General features: G+C 39.7%; 1 protein-coding gene across 3 annotated transcripts in view; it reads left to right on the top strand.

The window, feature by feature from the left end:
- Positions 1-20,902, top strand: part of CNTLN (centlein) — a 169,641-nt gene that overhangs the window by 21,237 nt on the left and 127,502 nt on the right. For all 3 annotated transcript variants that reach the window (XR_013980931.1, XM_080987712.1, XM_080987713.1), the window contains exons 3-5: positions 7,584-7,668; positions 14,994-15,128; positions 15,763-15,942. Coding sequence is in view for 2 of the 3 variants with exons in the window: in XM_080987712.1 (XP_080843838.1) it covers positions 7,584-7,668; positions 14,994-15,128; positions 15,763-15,942 (400 nt within the window). In the remaining variant the exon portion in view is untranslated. The remainder of the gene's footprint in view (positions 1-7,583; positions 7,669-14,993; positions 15,129-15,762; positions 15,943-20,902) is intronic.

The following is a 20,902-nucleotide window of genomic DNA, read 5'->3' as shown; positions in this document are numbered from 1 at the left end:
TTTATTAAAGAAATGTGTGAAGCTTTACTCTGTTTCTGTTATAAGTTATAAAATAATTTTTTGTTCCTTCACTTACATATGGGTAAAGATCTAAGCAACCGGAATCTGTTTTAAAACTACTTGGTCTGTTGGGTTTCCAGTCTGTTACGGAATAATGCCAATCTTGTAACTACATGTTTAAATTCATGAGCAGGGTATTTATGTTGGTTTCAAGTGTCAGCTTCCTCTAGGGATTGTGGATTATGTCCAGCATGGACTACAACAGTTGGGCTCAGACTGGTGAAGGTGGAATAAACCATAATATTTCCCCCCCCCGTTGAGTTGAGGCTGTGTGTTACATTGTCTGTACAGCCTTCTCAGTGTTCTATTTAGAGGGAAAATATAACACCATGGCAGGATTTAAACATCAAGTGATTTATATCTTATCTTCTGGTGGCAATATCAAATGAACTTGTTTGCATTAAATCATTTAGCAATGCTCATTGATTATACTGCCAATAGACAGAGTAATTCAATCAATGCAACTTTGTCATTTATCAGCTTCCTTCCTCAGTTAATCAAGGCATACAGAGCACCATCATATGGACACTCATTTAAACTATAAGATTATGCTATAGATGTGGATTGGAGTAAAACGAAATGTAAATGCCTGGTCTTTAATGTAAAACCTTTAATGTAAGCTGATTAATATTTTCGTAAGTGAATATATAGCAGCAAAGGTTTTAAAACAAGGATTTTGTTTTTAGCCAGATCACGCCATCACTGACTGGCACGCAGAAAAGAATAGTGGGGTGTCGAGGTGTATAACCTTTGCCTCTAAGGTCAAATAATTGTGATTGTCCACAACTGATGAAAGTTTAATACCCTGTTTCATTAAAAATTCTCAGAACATTGAACATAAGTCAACATTCCATGGAGAAGAAAGTATTACGCAGCTTGCATGTGTGCATATCTGCATATCGGAGCACAAAATATTGACATGATAATTGCAGTCAAGCCTGAGTGAACAGTGGCCTATGGGAATTCAGCTGGTGTTGTACCAACTGGATGGCTGCTCAGGACACAGTTTGAAATGCAAGGTGCAAGTTAGCACTTTATTCAGCACAGGCAGGCATCATTTAAAAATCCTTGGGGGAAACCCTGGTGATGTGCAGATGTTAGACCAGTCTGTTCTGAAGTGCTGATATTTTGAGCACTGTAAGAAACTTGTGCATTTTATATGATAAGATGCTTTCAAAATTAAGAAAGAAATATGATACTTAAAGTGTTCAGCTTAGTACTTTAAGCCATAACCTCCACAATGTACAGGAATGCATAAAGAGTCATCTGTGTTCATAGCTATAAAAATCATGATTGATTTTAGTCATTCAGTTTACAAGTACAAGACAATTTCTTTCCTTGAATCAAGCTTCTCTAGTAGACAAAGCAATATGTAGTGAAATAATGCACAGAGCAAAGACATAATCAGTTAAGCAGTTACTTAATTTTAAATTAAGCGATGTTAGAAAAATGTAATTTATATTGATCATATGTTCTTTAAATGTTTTCATTATAAAAATAATTGATATGGAGACTCAGATATTTTAATACTTTGCAAATTAGGCTTTCTAGGTTGTTAAATAAAACAAAAACTGCATGTAAAATTTGGTTTGGCAGTCTCACGTTTTCCATTTTTCACACATCTTAGCATGTATTGAGGTTTAGATGCAACCCTATACTTGAGATCTCCTGGCTGAGGGGCTGTATAATGCCACAAAAGCCCCACTATGCTGGCAGAGTCACTGAAGTGGGGTGGAATTATGGATGGAGAGAACACAACCAGTTTCACTGTCTCCCCCACCCTTCCTGTTCAGGAAGCGCTGAAGGCTTTCTTCCAAAGCCCTATGTCCAGAGAAATGTTGACCCTCCCAGCCTTCATTTCCTGTGGGAGAGAATGAAATATATTGTCACTTCTGCAAGGTAAACTGCACCAGGAGGCACCATCAGCAAGATCCTGCCGTAGCGTAAACTGCTTTTGAAATCCTGGGGAAGTTTCTTGTGTCTGTTTGTGGACGGTGGTGGGAGAAGGATAGTCAAAGCAACACATATGTGTATATGTGAGCTCTGGTATCCTTAAATGGTCTCACAAGTCTCACCTGCACAACCTCCATTCATTTTAATAGCAAGGTTTCCTAGTAACACAGGGTTTTGAGTAGACTCAATGAAATGAATGGAAAGTGCCATGAACAGTCCAAAGCAGTTGAGGTTGTCAAAGTGGGGTTGTTTGTACATGTGAGAAAAGCAACAAGCAACTAAATAAACTGTGATCTACACAAAAGGTAAAGCCTTGTTTGGTGTAAGGTCGTTTCCTGTATTCCTAGAGTGGCTCGCATAGGGCCCAGTCCATCACCCATCTAGGCATTGCTCAAGACCACACTTACTTTGCCTAAGCTAAATTGTCTCCTCTGCCTTCAGACTCCTTTCTTCAGCATCCTGCTTTGACAAACCCAAACATTGTGTTGGCATTTCAAAATGCAGCTTTTCAGTTCAGAGGGGGCTTCTGGAGAGAAATTACAAACAAATCCTTCTACACTTGTTGGCGCCTTGTTGGGTTGTAGCCACTGTCTTTTATCACTTACACTTTTGCTACAGTAATATGAAATAGCATAGCTTTTGACTTCTCTGTGTTTCACTTTATGTTATGAACAAGTTTAATTGATTTCCACCACAGATCTCTATTTGTCCTCCTGCCCATAATTTCTCTTCAACACCACTGCTTTGCATATTTATTATAGAAAAGATAATATTTTATAAACTTCAGCAGGGCACCTTTGAAAATATTTGCGGTTTTTTAGAAACTGCAGGTTCTATTTTCACACCTCATTCGTAGTTAAATGCTTCCTCGTCGTATCCAATATTTCATTTTTGACAACTCATTAAAAATGGGCCAAATCCCAGAAAATATGGTCCTGTCATGTTGTATAATATATAGCGTGGGCCATATGCAATAGAAAATTGTTAGTTAATGGTTTAGTATAATTTCTCAGATTTTTTGGCTTTCGGTGGCTGGTGAAAACTGACTGTGAAAAATCCATGTGGTTAAATACAGCTCTGTTAAACATTTAAAATAGGCGGTACTCGTGGGAAAAGTGATTGGAGCTTAAAACTTGTACAAATTGACAGCCTCTCTTCACTCCATTTTTCATCCTAAAGAAGTCTGCAAATATTCTTAGCTCACATCATTATTGCTCATCAGTGGTTCTAATTAGCTAAACTGGAGTTTGTCTCGGTCATTGATCATCATCAACTCTTTGACAGTGCCTGAATTATGTTTTTTTCTTATTTGGGCGAACACTTTTTAATGTATTGTAGGCATGTACAGTGTATATTAATTGAATCAACCATATTTTTTTCCGACTGTGCCATTTACCTTTATAAGCAAGCCTTTCCTCTGCTTCCACCCTTTCCTCCCGTTTATCATACTTAAAATGTAGCAGTGGGTTCAATGATATGCTAGTAGCTTGAAGCATACAGCAATATTACTTAGCGCCTCTTCTGGGACCTTCCCTGTAATGAGTATTGGAAGTTATCCTATACCACCAGGAGGAGCTGGTGATAAAATTCTATACCAGGTTTTTAATTTATGCTGCAGCATCTACTTGCACCCACTGTATGCAAAAATTGGAGCATTTACACAGTATACACAATGATTGCACATTTCTGACTTAGTTTGTACTGCAACCACTCTACTAAAGGCTGCTTACCGAAGGAACTCTCCCCCCCCCCCGAAGGTGTTAATTTTCTCCCTTTTCTTTAATGGAATGTAGATACATTCTTGGAATTCTCATTTGTGCCCCTGTTAGACACTGGGAGTGATATCTAATTTGTGGCGTTCTACTTGTACAACAAACTTCAGGCTGTATATACAGTGGACGCTTGGATTGCAAATGTGATCCGTACGGGAGGCACGTTCGCAACCCGAAATCGCGCAACCTGAAGCGTCTGTAACCCGAGGTATGACTGTATGGGGCTTCCCTGCTACCCCCCAGGTTTACAGCTTGCTATGAAAGCGAGAGAGCTCATGTGTGCAAGAGACAAAATAGGGCAGAAATTGGAGCTAGAGGGAATAGGATGGCAGAGACTTTGCAGCAGAAAGTTACAATTCTGGGATTATTATTAATTTAAGGCAATGAGGCATTCATCCAGTGCCCATCGGATTTATTATGGCTCCTTTCCCCAAATGTTTAGTCTAGTCATAGCATGCTCTTTAAAAAAGAAAAAAAAAGAAAAAGCAGACGGAATACATTAAAAAAACATTCTATTGAAAAATTATTCCTAAAATAAGTATGCCCTTATTTATTATTTATTTCTTAAAATTTATACACCTCTTGTTTAAAAAGAAGAAACAAAAAGAACTTTCTCATTGAAGTATGTGAAGCTTAAAGGTAAAAGTAAAGGGACCCCTGACCATTAGGTCCAGTTGTGACCGACTCTGGGGTTGCTTGCTCATCTCGCTCTATAGGCCGAGGGTGCCGGCGTTTGTCCGCAGACATCTTCCGGGTCATGTGGCCAGCATGACTAAGCCACTTCTGGCGAAATCAGAGCAGCACACGGAAACGCCGTTTACCTTTCTGCCGGAGTGGTACCTATTTATCTACTTGCACTTTGTTTTTTTTTTTTTTAAAGCAATTTATTAAGTTTTACAGTAAAAATAAACATAGTAAACAATGTAACATTGATCTTAACATATTTTCACATTCTCTTTGGACTTCCTCACATCTCCCGCTCCCACTTTCATCGTTGTAACGTTTTGTCAGCAATTTATCATCTTATTTAAATTCTTATATCCCTTCTATATTTCACAATCTTATAATTCTCAGAAGAAGCTAAATTTCACAGTCTTACTTATTTTCTTAAAAACTTCTAAATTTAGTGGTGCTCAGTTATTTTGATCTAGCATCTTGTTTAGCATTCACTCAAATTACAATACTTTTGTAAATAGTTCTTAAATTTCTTCCAGTCCTCCTCAATCCTCTCTTCTCCCAGGTCACGGATTCTGCCGGTCATTTCAGCCAGTTCCATGTAGTCTATCAGTTGTATCTGCCATTCTTCCAGTGTGGGTAGATCTTGAGTTTTCCAGTGTTTTGCGAGAAGTATCCTTGCTGCTGTTGTTGCATACATAAAAAATGTCTGGTCCTTCTTTGCCACCCCTTGGCCGACAATACCCAAAAGGAAAGCCTCTGGTTTCTTAGTGAAGGTATATTTAAATACCTTTTTGAGTTCATTATAGATCATTTCCCAGAACGCCTTCACTTTAGGGCAAGTCCACCAGAGGTGGAAGAACGTTCCCTCACATTCTTTGCATTTCCAACACTTATTATCAGACAGGTGGTAAATTTTAGCAAGTTTGACTGGGGTCATATACCATCTATAAATCATTTTCATTACATTTTCTTTCAGAGCGTTACATGCAGTAAATTTCAATCCATTGCTCCACAACCTCTCCCAGTCCTCAAACATAATATTATGCCCAATGTCCTGTGCCCACCTTATCATAGCCGATTTAACCGTTTCATCTTGTGTATTCCATTTCAACAGCAAGTTATACATCCTTGAAAGTACCTTAATCTTTGGTTCTAACAATTCTGTTTCTAGTTTCGATTTCTCCACCTGGAACCCAAGTTTCTTATCATTTTTAAAAACTTCTTTAATCTGAGCGTAATGTAACCAATCTTATCTACTTGCACTTTGACATGCTTTCGAACTGCTAGGTTGGCAGGAGCAGGGACTGAGCAACGGGAGCTCACCCCCTCGCAGGGATTTGAACCGCCAACTTTCGGATCGGCAAGTCCTAGGCTCTGTGGTTTAACCCACAGCGCCACCCACGCCACAGAGGTTGGGCTTGGAACAGACTTGTATAAAGCCTTGTATGAAGAACCGACAAACACTCTTCAGATGCGGATGCTTTTTCTGTGCCTCTTCGAGGGTTGGCCACTTTGTGCATCCTTTCAATTTTTTCCTCCTGGTTTCTCTTTTCTGTGAGGGACAGATTCTGTACCCATGTTTACTACTTTTTGTCTGCTTACAGATTCCAACTGTTGATGGAGTTTTTGGCGCTCCTTTGATCACCTTTCATTTTTCAACACACTGTTGTCATTTACCCTTCATAATGGCAAAAGTTGCTAAGTCAGGGTTCACTAGATTTACCAGTGCATTCTTTTTTAATTAATACAGCTAATTATCTTACTCTTGCCATGCCCTCTTTCCACTCATTGTAGGTGCTTTATAAATAATAATATTTTATCTTACTGCTATATACTTTGGAAAGCAGTGACATCACCAAGCCAAGAAAAGGTGTAGGATGATATTTCAATCTTTATTGGAATAAAAGATGTGGTTGCTAAAGCTCTCTGGTCCAAATCTACTGAATAATAGGCAAATGTGTGTGCTTTTAGTCTTTCTGTATGGTATATTGAGTATGTATGTGTTGAGTAAACTTGGTGTTTTAGAAGAGCAATGACCACTTTCTTCAGCTTGAAACAGTAGAACCTCACTGGCTAAGTCATTCAGGTTCCAGAATATATATATATATTTAAAAAAATCTCTCACTGGTGCTTGACTGAGCGTTTGGCTTCTCAGGCTAAAAAACCCAGCATTGTTTGCACATTTTCCCCTCAGCCAGAAGATGACCCTTCCTGCATCCCCAGGGGGTTGGGCTAGATGTCCCTTTGGGTCCCTTCCTACAGTTCTATGATTCCATCCGTGAACGGAGTAGGTCTCTAAACTATTGCCTCGCAACTGCGAGGTGAGAAATGACAACTGTGAAGGTGGAGATGCTCTTTGTCCAGCTGGCCAGTCTTCATTTGGAATTTTTTTACAATTCCTCCAAACATTACCCACAACTAAATCAAAACTCCTGAGGCACAATTGATTGCAGGATTTGTTTAAGAACTGTATATGCAGGTTGCAGTAACTAAATGAAGAGTAAACCAGCAAACCTGATGAATGCAGCTGAGAAGCTGGCACCATTTGTTTTCTCTTTCTATTCCCATATTATCATCCTAGTTGAAGTTATGATACACAGGTTGGGATGGTTGCCAATTTGGAACTTGACTGAGGAGAATAAATCATTAGGGAATGAAACATCTCAGCCCTGAATTTACCAATTGTTGACAGTTTTAGCACAATATAACTTTTGCATTTACCAGTGGGAAAATGGCGATGGTCCTCAATTTGTTGCTCTTTTTATATCCCTAAAATGAAACCCAGATTTTATTTGATATCAATAATGAGGAAGCGGGGGAGTGCTCATAAAAAAGGCTTCATTTGCAAGATACTCCATATATCTTTTTTTAAATGTAAGCATATCTAGTCTTGGTATCATAAATGCTGCTTCATTTAGAATAAAGTTGTCTTAGTTGTTTGCAGATAAAATTTGCTGTCACTTGCCATATGTTCCATGATTAATTCTGCAAGGGCTGTCAGCCTCAGATAATTTAATTTCCCATGCTTTAAAATGACATTCATTATCAGGACATGAAAAATTCAAATGATTAGCAGCAAATTATGACTAATAAGTGTCAATATATTTTTGTTGTTTCTAGAGAAAAGCAGAAAGCTGAACTCAAGGACAGGAAGGTTTTAGAAATTTTGCAAGTTAAAGACGACAAAATACAGACATTGGAACAGGTTAGTGTTATATTTAAACTAACAGGTGAGAATAATGTTGCTTCTTCTAATTTGGCTTAATCCCTGTTGTTTGAGTTCTGTTTCCTAAAGTGTAAAGAGCTACTAGAGGGCCCTGGAGCCTATCCAGCTCCCTGAACCCTACTGTATTTCTATATTGTTTCCAGTTTCCAACTTTTCATTCCCAGTTTTCAACCTAGAGATGAACAAAGTGTAGCAGTTGATGAAGTTGGCAAGAACATTTCATTCTAATTCTTCTTCAAGACACAGCTCCTGTAAAACTAGCTGTCATTGTTTTTAAAAATATATTTTTATTAAAGATTTTCTTGGTTTGCAAAGATACATACCTTGTCTCTTTTTTCAGGTTGTATAGTCTTTCTTACAAATCAGTTACATTTGTTGTGAGACATTAGTGTTGAGTACAGTATAAGGTTGGGGAAGAAGAGGGGGGAGAAAAGGGGTGGTGTGGTGAGGCTTATATTATTTTGTATAGTGTACACGTGTGGTTTTGTGTCAGCGTCAGCTGGGTAGGTTCTCTTTCTATTTATTACATTTCCTTGGGAGTGAGAGGTATAGGGGGGCAGCGTGTGGTTGGTTGTCTGTGGTTGTCTGCAGTGGGGTTTGTTTGCATTTGTGAGTGGGGAGGGCTTGTTGGGTCAGGTAAGCCAGATTGATTCGTATGCTGTTGGTGGATTCCTGTTGTTGTCTTGTTGGGCTGTATATGTGATAATGGGGTGCCATACTTGGGTGAAGGCGTCCTCTTGTATTTGTCCCCGTGTCAGTTTCAGTTTATTGATTAGCATTTCTAGTTAGGCCATTTCCCATACAGTTTGATACCTTGGTCCATGTTTACGCCTGACAGGTCTCTCCAGTGTCTGGCTAAGAGGCTTCTGGCTGCTGAGAGTAGGTGGGTTATAAGCTCTGTATAATGTGAGTGATTATTATGATCATGGAAGATGTTCAGTAGGGCCAGTGCTGGGGTGAGTTCTAATACCTGTTTAGTTATTTTGCATATCTCTTGTAGGACTGCTGTCCAGAAGGGTTGGATTTTAGGGCATTCCCACCACATGTAGAGGGATGTGCCTGTGGAGGTACAGCCTCTCCAACATCTTGGTGAGGTTCCTGGGCATATCAGCGCCAGTTTCTGTGGTGTTAAGTATCACCTTCAGGTAGGCAATGTGTAGCTTCATGATGTTTACGTATGAGGTGATGCATTTTCTTTTGGTAGGATTTCCCAATCTCCTCACATTTAATGTAATTGCTTTTAAGCTAGACATTTTGCATGCCTATTTTATAGGATGATTCCCTGCCAACCCGTCTGGGTTGTCCTGTGTTTCTCACCTTATATTGTCTATCAAACCTAGTGTGTTGTGCTGACATATAGTGTGGTGGGTGGGGGAAGAGGGGGTTAAGAGTTAGAGGTGGGCTGAAGATTGAGGGGCAGGTTATAGAGAGTAGCCTATATGTAGTTATGTAGGTGTTAGTTTGTTTGTTATGTAGTTGTTTGTTAGCTTGGACTGTTTGGCTCCCAGCCGGTTGGTCCTGTGTCTCAGCTGGCATGGATGGCCTTGTCTGAGAACAGGCCATCCCCCCTTTCGCTTGTGATAGGGGTGGGTCAGTGAGACTGTGTCAAGCACCTTTGTGGCGCTTGTGTTGGGTGTAAAGTTTATTGGTTTGTTGGGGTATTAGGGTTGTGTGTGTGGGAGGTGGGTTCTTATTTTTGTTTGTGTGCTTATTTTTTGTGTATAGTCATTGGAACGAGGGGTGCCTGTGGTTGGAGGGGATGGGTTGTTGGGGTGGGTGGAGAGTTCTAATTGGTGGCAGTTGTTTTGGAGCAATATTTTCATTTATTATTTGTATTTGTTCCAGATAAGTGTGATTTGAGCATGTTTGTACAGAAGTAAATCTGTTCAATGGGATTTACTTCTGAGAAAGTAGGTATAGAATTGCAGGGTTAGATTCCTCCTTAGGCAATTCCTTAATAAGCCTTAAACACAAACATACTAATTTTCTGATCACAATAGTGAAAGAAGCGGTGGGCACATAAAAACTAATATGTGTCTTTGAGTAAGTACATTTTTGTCTGTTACATGCATTCAGCTTTCAGAAAACCTGTCAGTGCTGAGCTTGGCCACTTGGATGCAGCAGAAGATCTACTCAAAAACCATTAAAAGAGTTGCTTATCTTGATTTTTCTGTCTTTATTCTCTACTTATACCATGTTTCTGAAACCATCAAATACTAAGGATATTTCCCCACATCATGTCTTTCAAGTGACCTCTTCAATTAATGCAGGTTTATGTTAATCAGCTGTGCAGCTAGTTGTTTGTCAACCACATGGGGCAATGTCACTTTTGCCTCGTGTGCATCCTGTACAACTGGGTGTTTGAGATGCATTTGACTAATTCTCATCCATATACACAGCCTAGGCCTACCCACTTTGAGGCACTGGTTTACCAAAATCCAGTAAGACACTTTCTCTTCTTTTTTATTTTCATTTCACCTCTTTTCTAGGATGCCCAGTAGCATGCATGACTATCCTGGTTTTTATCCTGAGATTATTTCTCAGGTAGATAAGGCTAAGAGAAAAAAGAGGGGGTGAGTGTCTGGCTCATGGTCACCTAGTGAGCTTTGTAGCTAAGCAGGGGTCTCAATCTGGGTCTCCCTGATCCAGAACTATTGCTGCTACAGTTGGGTGCAATTGTATAGGTTGCTGGTGGAAAACTGTGGTTGTACCTGGAGACAACCTGCAGCCACTATAGATAGTGACACTTTGTGCCTTAACATCCTGAACTATAGTTGTCTCTCCAGTGACAGAGAGAACAGCAGTTAGTTTGTGGAGAAACAAGACACCCATGATGTTGGTAGCAAGTAGTGCGGAGGTCTCCAGATGTGTTCTCCAGATGTTGTTGGACCCCAGCTTTCATCAGCTCTAACCAGCTTAGCCAACAATAAGAGTTGTAGTTTAACAATATATGGAGGGTACCGTGTCAGCTGCTCCTGGATTCATGTTCATTAGCTGAAACAACAATTATTATAATAACTGGGTGCTTATTAGGTTAAGCAAGAGAGGATGTTATCAGCTTGGATCTTCTCTTTTACATGCTTCAGATTAGCTCCTTGCTCCTAACTCTGGATGTGCACTCACTTACTAATTCCCCTGAGCTGATGTTCTTCCTTGAGATGATAGTCACCCGGTGTAGGGAACGGGAATGCTAACTGCAGCTTTGTAGGAACTGGCTTTCATTAGTTCTGGTAGTTTCTGCATTTCTGGTAGTTTTAATATTTTTCAGATTAATTTCATCTAACTATTGGTTATAATTGTAGCAATTGGTGAGGAAAGATTTGTTCCGAAGGTGTAGTACAGAAGATTGGGTTATATCTAGTAGCATTAGGAATACTACATTGTATATGCATGCTGACCCACAGTTCATGATGAATATTCTGTTACATCTTTTGGGTAGCTAATTAGCATTTGTTATTTGTGAACTGCCATTTGGTCGTCTTGACATGTGGGTTAGCAAAATCATTAAAATCAGTTTCTCATTTTTCAACAGAAAACTGCCCTGAGCCCTTGGGATAGAGTAGGTTATAAATCTCAAAATAAATAAATGGAAACATCTTTTATTTATTTTTTAACTTTAAAATGAACACATATTTAGATCTCCAAATACTAATTGTGTGGGTGTTTTTATATATATATAAAAAAAGACCTGTAGTTCAATCTCTGTGCTTGCAAAATCATGAGCTTTAGCGTTTGCACAGTTGCGAAGACTATGTGTCATCATTGCAGGCACACAGATCAGAAAACCAATGGAGGGAATGTAATATGTGGTATGGCGTTAAGTTCTGTGAATTGGTTTCAGGGCTTGTTAATGTTAATTAGTTTAATACAGGTAATCACATACTTGAAACTGGGGCTAATCCACATTGCTTACACTGGAATCATCTGGAAATCAGTGATGTGTGTGTGTTGGAATCTAAGTTGGCGTTTGGAAAAAAATTATGTTGGCATGCATCAAATTGTGTTTCTCTGGAGAGGCAGATTTTCCATGGCCCTCCCATTGGCTTTCCTCTAGCAGAAAATACTACATATATATGTGCAGATTGTAACCATTGCATTGTTATTGTTAGCTGTGGTTATCCTATTTTATACCCATGAAGACCTGTAAAATGGGCTAAAGGCCACCCATTGAGCTTTGTGACTGCCTAAAGGTTTGAATTTGGATCTGGCTTTGTTGAGTCCCACACTCTGTTCCCATACATGACACTAAATAAAGCCCTGCCCATACCTTTGACTCTGACCTCTTCAAAGGTTTTCCCTTTTAGGATTAGTTCAAACTGCACATTTTTAATTTATGCAAAAGACCCTAACCATTGCTACGCTATGTGTCTCCATCAATAAATGCAATAAGCGAACCATGGAACATATAAATGGCAGCAATGTTTGTGCCCAACAACAACAATTCAGGGCAGTTTCCAACATGTATAAAAACATAATAAAGCATCAAACATGAATAGTATCAATCTGATCCAATATAAAAAAAGTCAAAATGACTACACAGTGCCTTTGTGATACAAAGAATTCCTGGTGACACAGAAATTATCATGTCCACATTTTAGGTTTGTCCATGTCTGTTGGTGGCTTTAATACTATCTCAGGTGACAATGTAAATCTTGTTCCTCCTGTGTAGTCCACACAGTAGTCTTGAAATAAAATGTAAAGAAAATATGCTCACTTGTTTTTTCTCGGGAGATGAAAATTAAGGATGAATAAAAGTACAGTAAACCTTTACCTTCTTTTTTTATAGCACTGTTATTTAATTAGCTTTCAGTTTTGATCTGAAGAGACTAAAGCTAATCTTTTTGTCCTAGACCTTGTAATCTTTCAAAACCTTATCAACCAATTATACTCCAGAGGGGTTAAAACAGTACTAGCTGCCTCATTATCTCCACTTGAAAATCTTTGGCTTGCTGTGCAAATCTATATTAAAGCCCCCTTTAATAGGTCCAATTGAAAGAAACATAACTCTAGCTTCGAGCATTAATTAACTTTAATACATTTCGTTCTTAACTTTTACCTAGCCTATTTATTAATTCAATTTTCTATACCTTGATTAAATTAAAATCATATTGTAGAAGAAATTACTGTAATATTAATATTTTTTGAAAGATGGAACCTCACTAAAACGTTACTGGCAAAATGGGAATATTTCATCATGATAAAAAGAGACAGTTGCAAAGTGTCATGCAACTCTTTCATTGTAAGAAATGTAACATGATTTTTGGAAGGCTTGAAAGAGGCCTGTACAATCATCAGCCGAAGTGCTGAGTGGCCAGAATTGGAGTGGGGAACCTTGTCTGCCCCTCCCAATCTGACCGTGCCTCTGCTGAAAAGGGTATTTCGCTCACAGCTGTTCATCATGATTTCTTCTTTAGAGTCTAGTCCAAGCATCCACAGAATAAGGCCCACGGGGGCAAACTGTGACCCTTTCCCATCTGTTGCAATTTTCTGGGGGGAGTTGGAATGCCTGTTGTTTTCATTGCTTTTTCATGTCTGTGTAGGACCATCTATCTAATCCTACTTGCTTCACTATACAGTCATACCTTGGATCCCGAACGCCCTGGAACTCGGACATTTTGATTGTTTCGGTTTGCAAACGTTATTTTGGAACCTGAGCATCCAACGGGGCTTCTGTGGCTTCTGATTGGCTGCAGGAACTTCCTGACACCAATTGGTTTTCAAACTTTTTGGAAGTCGAACGGACTTCTGGAATGGATTCTGTTCGACTTCCAAGGTACGACTGTATCTGTAGAGCTTTTAATCTCTCTGGATTTAGAAATGTATGGTGGAATTAGCTGACAGCAATAAGATGAAAAAAATGGCACTAACAATGTTGCATGGCTCACCTGTGTCTGGTGTGCATTGCTTGGAGAGGGGAAATTTTGTGTGCTGTTGTCCCTAAACTTAGTGAGATGGAATAGGGATGGGGGGAATAGAAAAGGGGTGCAGAGAGAGGAATAGATTAGAAGAAGAAAAAGGGGGTACAAAAAGGATGTGGAGAGAACAAAAGCTTGGAAGGGGGTGGTATAGGATAAGAGAAAAAGGGAGGTAGCGTATGACATGCAGTGTAGTAATCATAGATCACAGAATCATAGAATTGTAGAGTTGGAAAGGACTGAGGACCATTTAGCTCAAATCCCTACATTGCAGGAATATCTTGCCCAATGTGGGCTCCGACCCACAACTCTGAGATTAAGAGTGTTGTGCTCTACCGACTAAGCTATGCTTAGGGCAAATTCCGTGTTCATCTGTGGAGGCTTCCTTTGTGTTCTGGAACCCCGATTTTTACAGAGATCCACACTAAAAGTGCTCACAGTGATGTTGGAAGTATGAAGTAATGTGTCCAAAGATGTGAAATATACTAGCCTACCTGTGCTAGATACATAGGTACCGCTCTGGTGGGAAGGTAAACGGCGTTTCCGTGTGCTGCTCTGGTTCGCCAGAAGCGGCTTAGTCATGCTGGCCACATGACCCGGAAGCTGTACACCGGCTCCCTCGGCCAATAAAGTGAGATGAGTGCCGCAACCCCAGAGCTGTTCGCGACTGGACCTAACGGTCAGGGGTCCCTTTACCTTTACCTGTGCTTTAAGACCTGCTGTGGTGCAGGGGTAGGTGGCAGGGCATTCCACAGCTTTGCAATGACCACCTCTTTGAGGTGCTTCATGCTCCAACATTGTTTTCCTTTTCAGCAAGTGACTGTGGAATGGGGACAGATAAAGATCTGACCTGCCAGGCCAAAATTGTTCACCACTCAGTTGGTCAGGAGCTGCCTGGGCAGAAATCTGTATGCTGCTCCTAGTGTGGCCAGCCAAAATTGGTGCAGGTTGGAGTGTTCCGGTGGCAGTACGCTCCTAAGTAACTCCACCAACCCAAGATACCCATTGACTCTCACTGACATTTTTTTAAATAAAATTTTTTTTGAGTTGGACTAGGACATTGCCTGATGAACATCTATATCCTCTGTTCTGGCTCTTGGGTATTTAATCATCTTCAGCAAAATGAAAATCTTCCTCATTTGCACAAATTTATGATGTAATGGATCCTTACTTTCAGGCAATAGTTTCAAATCCCTCCTTTTTGATATGCCAAATAGTAATGTAATAATTGGCTTGGTTAAGGATAAAATGTTTGTGTTTGTCACAAAGCTGTGCTGCAGGGACAGGCAGATTAGATAAAACTGCAAATGTTTTGCTGCCTGGAAAATGAAATTTTGAAATGTGTTGATTTTCACATCATCATCATTATTATTAAACAATCTTTCTTAGAGAACATGTGGGCAACAAGAGGAGATAAACAACCTGGTACAGAGAAAGCTTGCTGTGGATGAGGAAAACGCAGTCTTGAAGACAGAGCTCTGCATCTTCCAACAGAAATGTAAAGATAAAATCCAGGAACTTAAGGTATATTGACTCGTACATAGTACTAAGATGGCCACAGCTTTGAAGTAGCTCTTTGAGCTGCATCTGTCTTTGTGGCATGGAAAGTGACAAGCTCAGAGGAAATATAGCCTTAGGCCTTAGGCTGTACCTTCCAGTCTTCTCTCACGCGCAAAACTCGGAGAAAGATGCTTTAAAGTGAAGAATCCACGCTTTGTAACTTTTGAATAAATAGTTAATGATGGAAATGGAGCAAAGAAAGTAGGAGTGTGAAGATGTGGCTTCGTGTAATTAGATTCTGATGGGACTGGCATTATTAATTGATAAAGCCGAGGTCTGGGAGGATATGTCTGTGTGGGTCTCAAAAATAGCTGGGGACAGCATCAAAGGCAGCTTGATCAATTAATGGGCTCTTTGCAAATGTGTACTCATCAAAGCTGTCATCCAGCTAAAAAATATGACCCTTCCACCTGCATGAAAGAGGCCAATAAAAGTACACAGGTGACCTTGGCCATCAAATATAGAAGAAGCTGCTGCGAGGGTAAAACTGCACAGTTTATATTTGCTGATTAGTTCTCACTTTTCTTCCCCCCCTTTCCTTTCCCCCTTTTCCTTGGTTTTGTTTTTGTTTATCGGCCCTTGTGGTACTGTTGTACAGGACACTAAGGAGTGTGCACTGAGAAAGGAAGAGCAAAGCAGACTGGTTATAAAAAACCTGGAGGAGGAAAATGAGGGATTAAGTACACGCTATGCTGACCTGCTAAATGACCTGGAGAAACTGAGGAAGCGGGAGGCACAATGGAGAATAGAAAAATCTGGCATCGAAGCAAAAATAAAGGTATGAGGAGGAAGAGACTCCTGGATGTGATTTCGGCACCAGCTTCTCACAGGCTTTATGCTACATGTTATTTTCTTTAAATAACAAGTTATATATTCATAAGTACCAATGGGGACTGACATTCATTTACATTCCTTCACTTAAGACCCAAAGCTTTTTAAAAATTGATGTTGCAAAGCAGGAAGCTGACTTCAAATAGCCACCCTAAAATGTAATCATTAAATAATAAAAGATATTTCATTCAAATATAAACATGTAGTTTTTAAAAAAAAAAAAATAAATAGAAATTATCCTATCACTCCAAGATTTCTCCCGTCGGTGAGATTGGCAGCCCAGACCTGTGCATAAAAATGATCTGACCCAAAGGTGGATCATTCTGTTCCCAGCAGTCACCAGCCAGAACAAGTTTACTTGGAAGTATAACCCACTGCAATCAATGGGCCTTACTTCCAGGTAAGTGTGCAAAGGTTTGCAGTGGTCATTTCACTTCTCTAATGTTAATGTTACAGCATGTTGTAATTAATTGTTCTTAAATTAATTAATTGTTTAATTAATTAATTAAAATTAATTAAAAAATTAATTTTTTAATTAATTAATTAATTAATTAATTAATTAATTAATTTAATTGCTTTAAATTAATTAATTGTAATTAATTGTTCTTAAACTTTGCAATACATTTCTATCATTCTTTACAGAGCTCCATGCATGTTAAATTTTTATATTGTATCATCTTGCTTTCAAAACAAAAAAACAACTCTTTGGAGTGATTTTGATAAATATGCTGACTCTTCCATTTTGTTAGGCTGTCTCACATATACAGATTTCAGCGTCTGTTTATGCATATCTATAGCAATATGTTGTGTGATGTATCTAGACTTCTGTGAGATCGAAATTATTAAGACTAAATGCCACTTACATAGCTATAGCATATTTGTTGCTTTTGCACAAGTGAGATATCCTATGGATGCTTTATAAATTAGGCACTTTAAACCCTTGTATTTTTCTCATAGAGATTTGTTGCTAAGGCATGGTGCAGTTGTTGAGTGAATCCTGCTATTTCTCTGGACATAATCTATATTTCAGACATGTGTCAGTGCATTTTATGAGGCTTGCCCCCTAGAATCCTGGGAATTGTAGTTTGGTGCTGCTGCCGATAATTCTTTAATAGATTCCTAGTCCCAATCTCAGAACTGCATTTCCCAAGGCTCTTTGTGGAGAAAAAATGACTATTGCATGAGGAGTGTGGCTGTGTCGATGGGTGAGTGTCAGTGACCTAGGTTTCACCTCGTACTATTCCTCACATTTCCCTAATTACTCCCTAGCTGTCTCCTGAACCCCTCAATTGCTTCTTCTAATCTCCTTCTCACTCACCTTGCTTCTCCCAAAGTCCCACCTTTTGCACTCTCTCTGCCTCTTCAAACTAGTTCCCTTGTTTTGCTCCCTCCTCATTTCTTCCTGCTCTTATGCTCTTTTGCCTCCTAAATCTTTTTCTTTCTACCACCATTTCTCATGTCTTGTCTCTTCCTTGGCGTTCTTCACTTCATCTTTTCTGTCTGTTTTCCCCTCTTTCAACTCAATCCGTTCTGTGCATCCCCTACTTTGTCTCTTTGATAACTTCAGCTTCCCTTTCGTCCTAAAACCAATACCACAAATGCCTTGAAATATTGCTGTTGCTGCTCCTGTCGCTCCCACCAGCTTCTCCTCTGCCAGCCTCGTCTTTTAAATACATAGTTTTATTGATTTCCAGTATAGAACAGTTACAAAAAGAGAGAGAAAAGGATACAAAAACAAAATCCCAACTTGCCCCTTCCCTCCTCCAGAACAGATTAATCTAGTTAAATTTTCCAAAGTCTAATCTGTGATTTTGGTAGTTGCCATTCTTCAGTATTATCAGTAAAGTATTTTATAAAAGGAGAAGGAGAGAGTGATGATGGCTGCTGCTCAAGCTGACCCCAGAACCATGACCTATAGAACACTCTGACACAGATTTTTATGGGGAACTCAGACCACCCAGTTACCATCTTACCAACGGAAAGACACAAGCGAGCGCTGGCCTGACTTCAACAATAATGGCCGCTTGATCCCCGAAGCTCTTAGAAGAAGAAGAGGAGTTTGGATTTGATATCCTGTTTATCACTACCTGAAGGAGTCTCAAAGCGGCTAGCATTTTCCTTTCCCTTCCTTCCCCACAACAAACACTGTGAGGTGAGTGGGGCTGAGAGACTTCAAAAAAGTGTGCCTAGCCCAAGGTCACCCAGCAGCTGCATGTGGAGGAGTGGAGACGCAAACCCACCCGGTTCACCAGATTATGAGTCTACCACTCTTAACCACTACACCACACTGGCTTTCCCTAACCTAGGGTTAGGAAGCCATCAAGCAATACAGTCTGAATGACCTCTTAACAATCATAAATAACCTACCAAACCACCCAGCCCCAGATCGACACCACACAAGATCTAGTCCAAGGTCAACAAGAAGACCAAAATGGCATTGATTAAGGGAAAGACAGAAACCAAAGAGACAAGTTCCCCAGATAGTGAATACGCAACAGTACCAAAACAGAACCTGGAGGAACTTGAATTGAAACTGAAAGAAGCCATCCAAGGCTCTCTCATGGACTATGCAAAACCTGAAAGAACCCAATGACTCCCTTGGAACAACAGATCAAAGAACTGAACTCCAAGATGGAAATTCTTATGGGCCTCCAGAAGCTTCCCCAGCTTCCCCAAACAAGTGGAGAAGAGAGACCCAGCAGGCTCTGGAGCAATAGAAAACACATTTGCTGCATCATCCATATAACAGCCCTTCAGATATTTGAAGATGGCTATCCTGTTTCCTCTTAATTGTCTCTTCTCCAGACTGAACGTACACAACCCTTGATTCTTAGTACTTAATTCCTAGATCTCTCGTCAGCTTTCCTCCTTGCACACAGTCTTTGCTTGTTTCCTCTTATGTGTCCATGACAGGCATTTGGAAACCTGTTGCTTTATATGGGAAAACGATTCCAGGAAGAAACAGTGTAATTTGAAGGAACTTCTACATTAGCATGCTTTGAATGCTATGTTGGATGGATTTTTTTCAGAGTTCCTCACCAGTCACATTCCTTATTTTGTGTTTTTGGGACATCTGAAGTTTTATCAGCTCTGCTGATGTTTTCCGCTTGTTAACATGCTTGACAACCTAGAGATCTAAATCAGAAAGCTTATTTTTCTTTAGCAGACAATTTCCCAGAATGGAATTCTGCAATTTGAACTATTTACAATATTAGAGGGTTTCACAGAATGCCTGACCCCATTGCCTGCTCATTTGTAAAAGAAGCTGTATACATTTATCTGTGTATACATGACCGGCTCATTAAAGCAAGCTCCAAGGAGGCAATCAATTCACATTGATCGCATTCTCACACTACTGTAACCTTTTTCATAATAAACGATGAGAAAATCTCTCTACTGTTCTGTGGCCTGGAATAGGTAAGAGTCATGACCACTAGAAATTAGCAACAGACTCCATGCCTTAGTGTTTCCTGTAGCCAGCTGTTCTCTAAACTGTGGAGAACCCAAATCCAATGCCCGTACCTTTTAACTAGTGCAGTTACTAGAAATATGAAAACTCTATAGCCTCATGGCAAGGTTTGTGTATTACAGTGGTCGGGGAACAGTAAGAAATATGCTGGAATCAGGGAGGAAGAAGAGAATTTTTCTTTTGTTCTAGGGGCACTTGGTAGAACCTCTGGCCAGTTGACACTGTCAGCATCTGGAGCATCAAGAACCCATGAGTCTGTGCATCCTTATGCCTGATGCACCTCAGCTTTCCATAAGTCCCACCTGATCCAAGCAAGACATAATTCCTTATTGTGAGTCAAGTTAAGAAGCCCAAACCAGGAGACTTTATACCAGTTCACAACAGTGACTTGTTCTTATGTGATGTCCAGCAAACATTTCTGAAACCATTGAGAAATAATGTGTGATGGTTTCATTTAGCACTTATTCATTAAATACAGTCTACTCTGGGTGCATCCATACTGATCTTATTTATGTGATCTGATTATGGGTGGTGGTGGAGAGAGTTTATTGCTCCACTTCTAAGTTTTCTCATGGGTAGCTCGTACCTTGTTAAAAAAAAAAAAGGTTTTCCAAAATTTGTCTAGTGACAGGTCTCAGTGGTATCCAGAGGCACCATTCTTGTTGAACTAATTTAATTTGATATTGTTCCTCACAATCCTGGTACTACTTAAGGCTCCTCAGTTTCCCTTTTTAAAAAAGTGCCGGATACTGTATTTCCAATGCTATTTTTTCATCAGTAATCAAATCCACAACAAAAATCTTTGTGCCACACCTGTCTACTACTGCTTCTTCCTACAGGTTGAATGCAGAGTTACCATGAACTTTCTTCATGGGATGTTCCTGCTAGAGGAAGCAAGGGAGGAAGTGATTTTTGCTGATTCCACCTTCCCCCTGCGACCTTTCCACAAACAGAGAGAGTCCTTCTCCTCATGGAAGGAACATTGTGGTTTTAACCTTCTAGCTTTGGAAGTGACTTCTGTAAAAACACATGTGTCTACATGGTCAGGTATCACATTGAAAATGAATAGCTCAGTTGGTAGAGTTGGGTCATGGATTCGAGTTCCACGTCGGGCAAAATATTCCTGCATTGCAGGGGATTGAACTAGATGACCCTTGTGGTCCCTTCCACTTCTATGATTCTATGAGCTGATGTTATGCTCTGAATTTGTGTGTGATGATATTACTTCTAATTTTTTGAAGTGGATGCTATCATTGCATCATGAATAGCATACCTGTATTAAGCAGTTTTGGCTCTGCAGCAAAAAGGCTATGTTTTAATTTCATTTACAACAAAAAGGCACTATCTACAGCAGCTCTCTTTTGGCACCCACATGAAACTTTTGAGCCATGAGTTTGCCATTCTTAGTTTGAGCCGGTAGCTAATTATCTATGAATTA

Source organism: Podarcis pityusensis (assembly GCF_964106645.2).
Source record: "Podarcis pityusensis genome assembly, chromosome: 17".
Classification (NCBI taxonomy): Eukaryota; Metazoa; Chordata; class Lepidosauria; order Squamata; family Lacertidae; genus Podarcis; species Podarcis pityusensis.
Note: the sequence above shows the minus strand (reverse complement) of the source record. Positions and strands in the feature narration are given on the sequence as shown.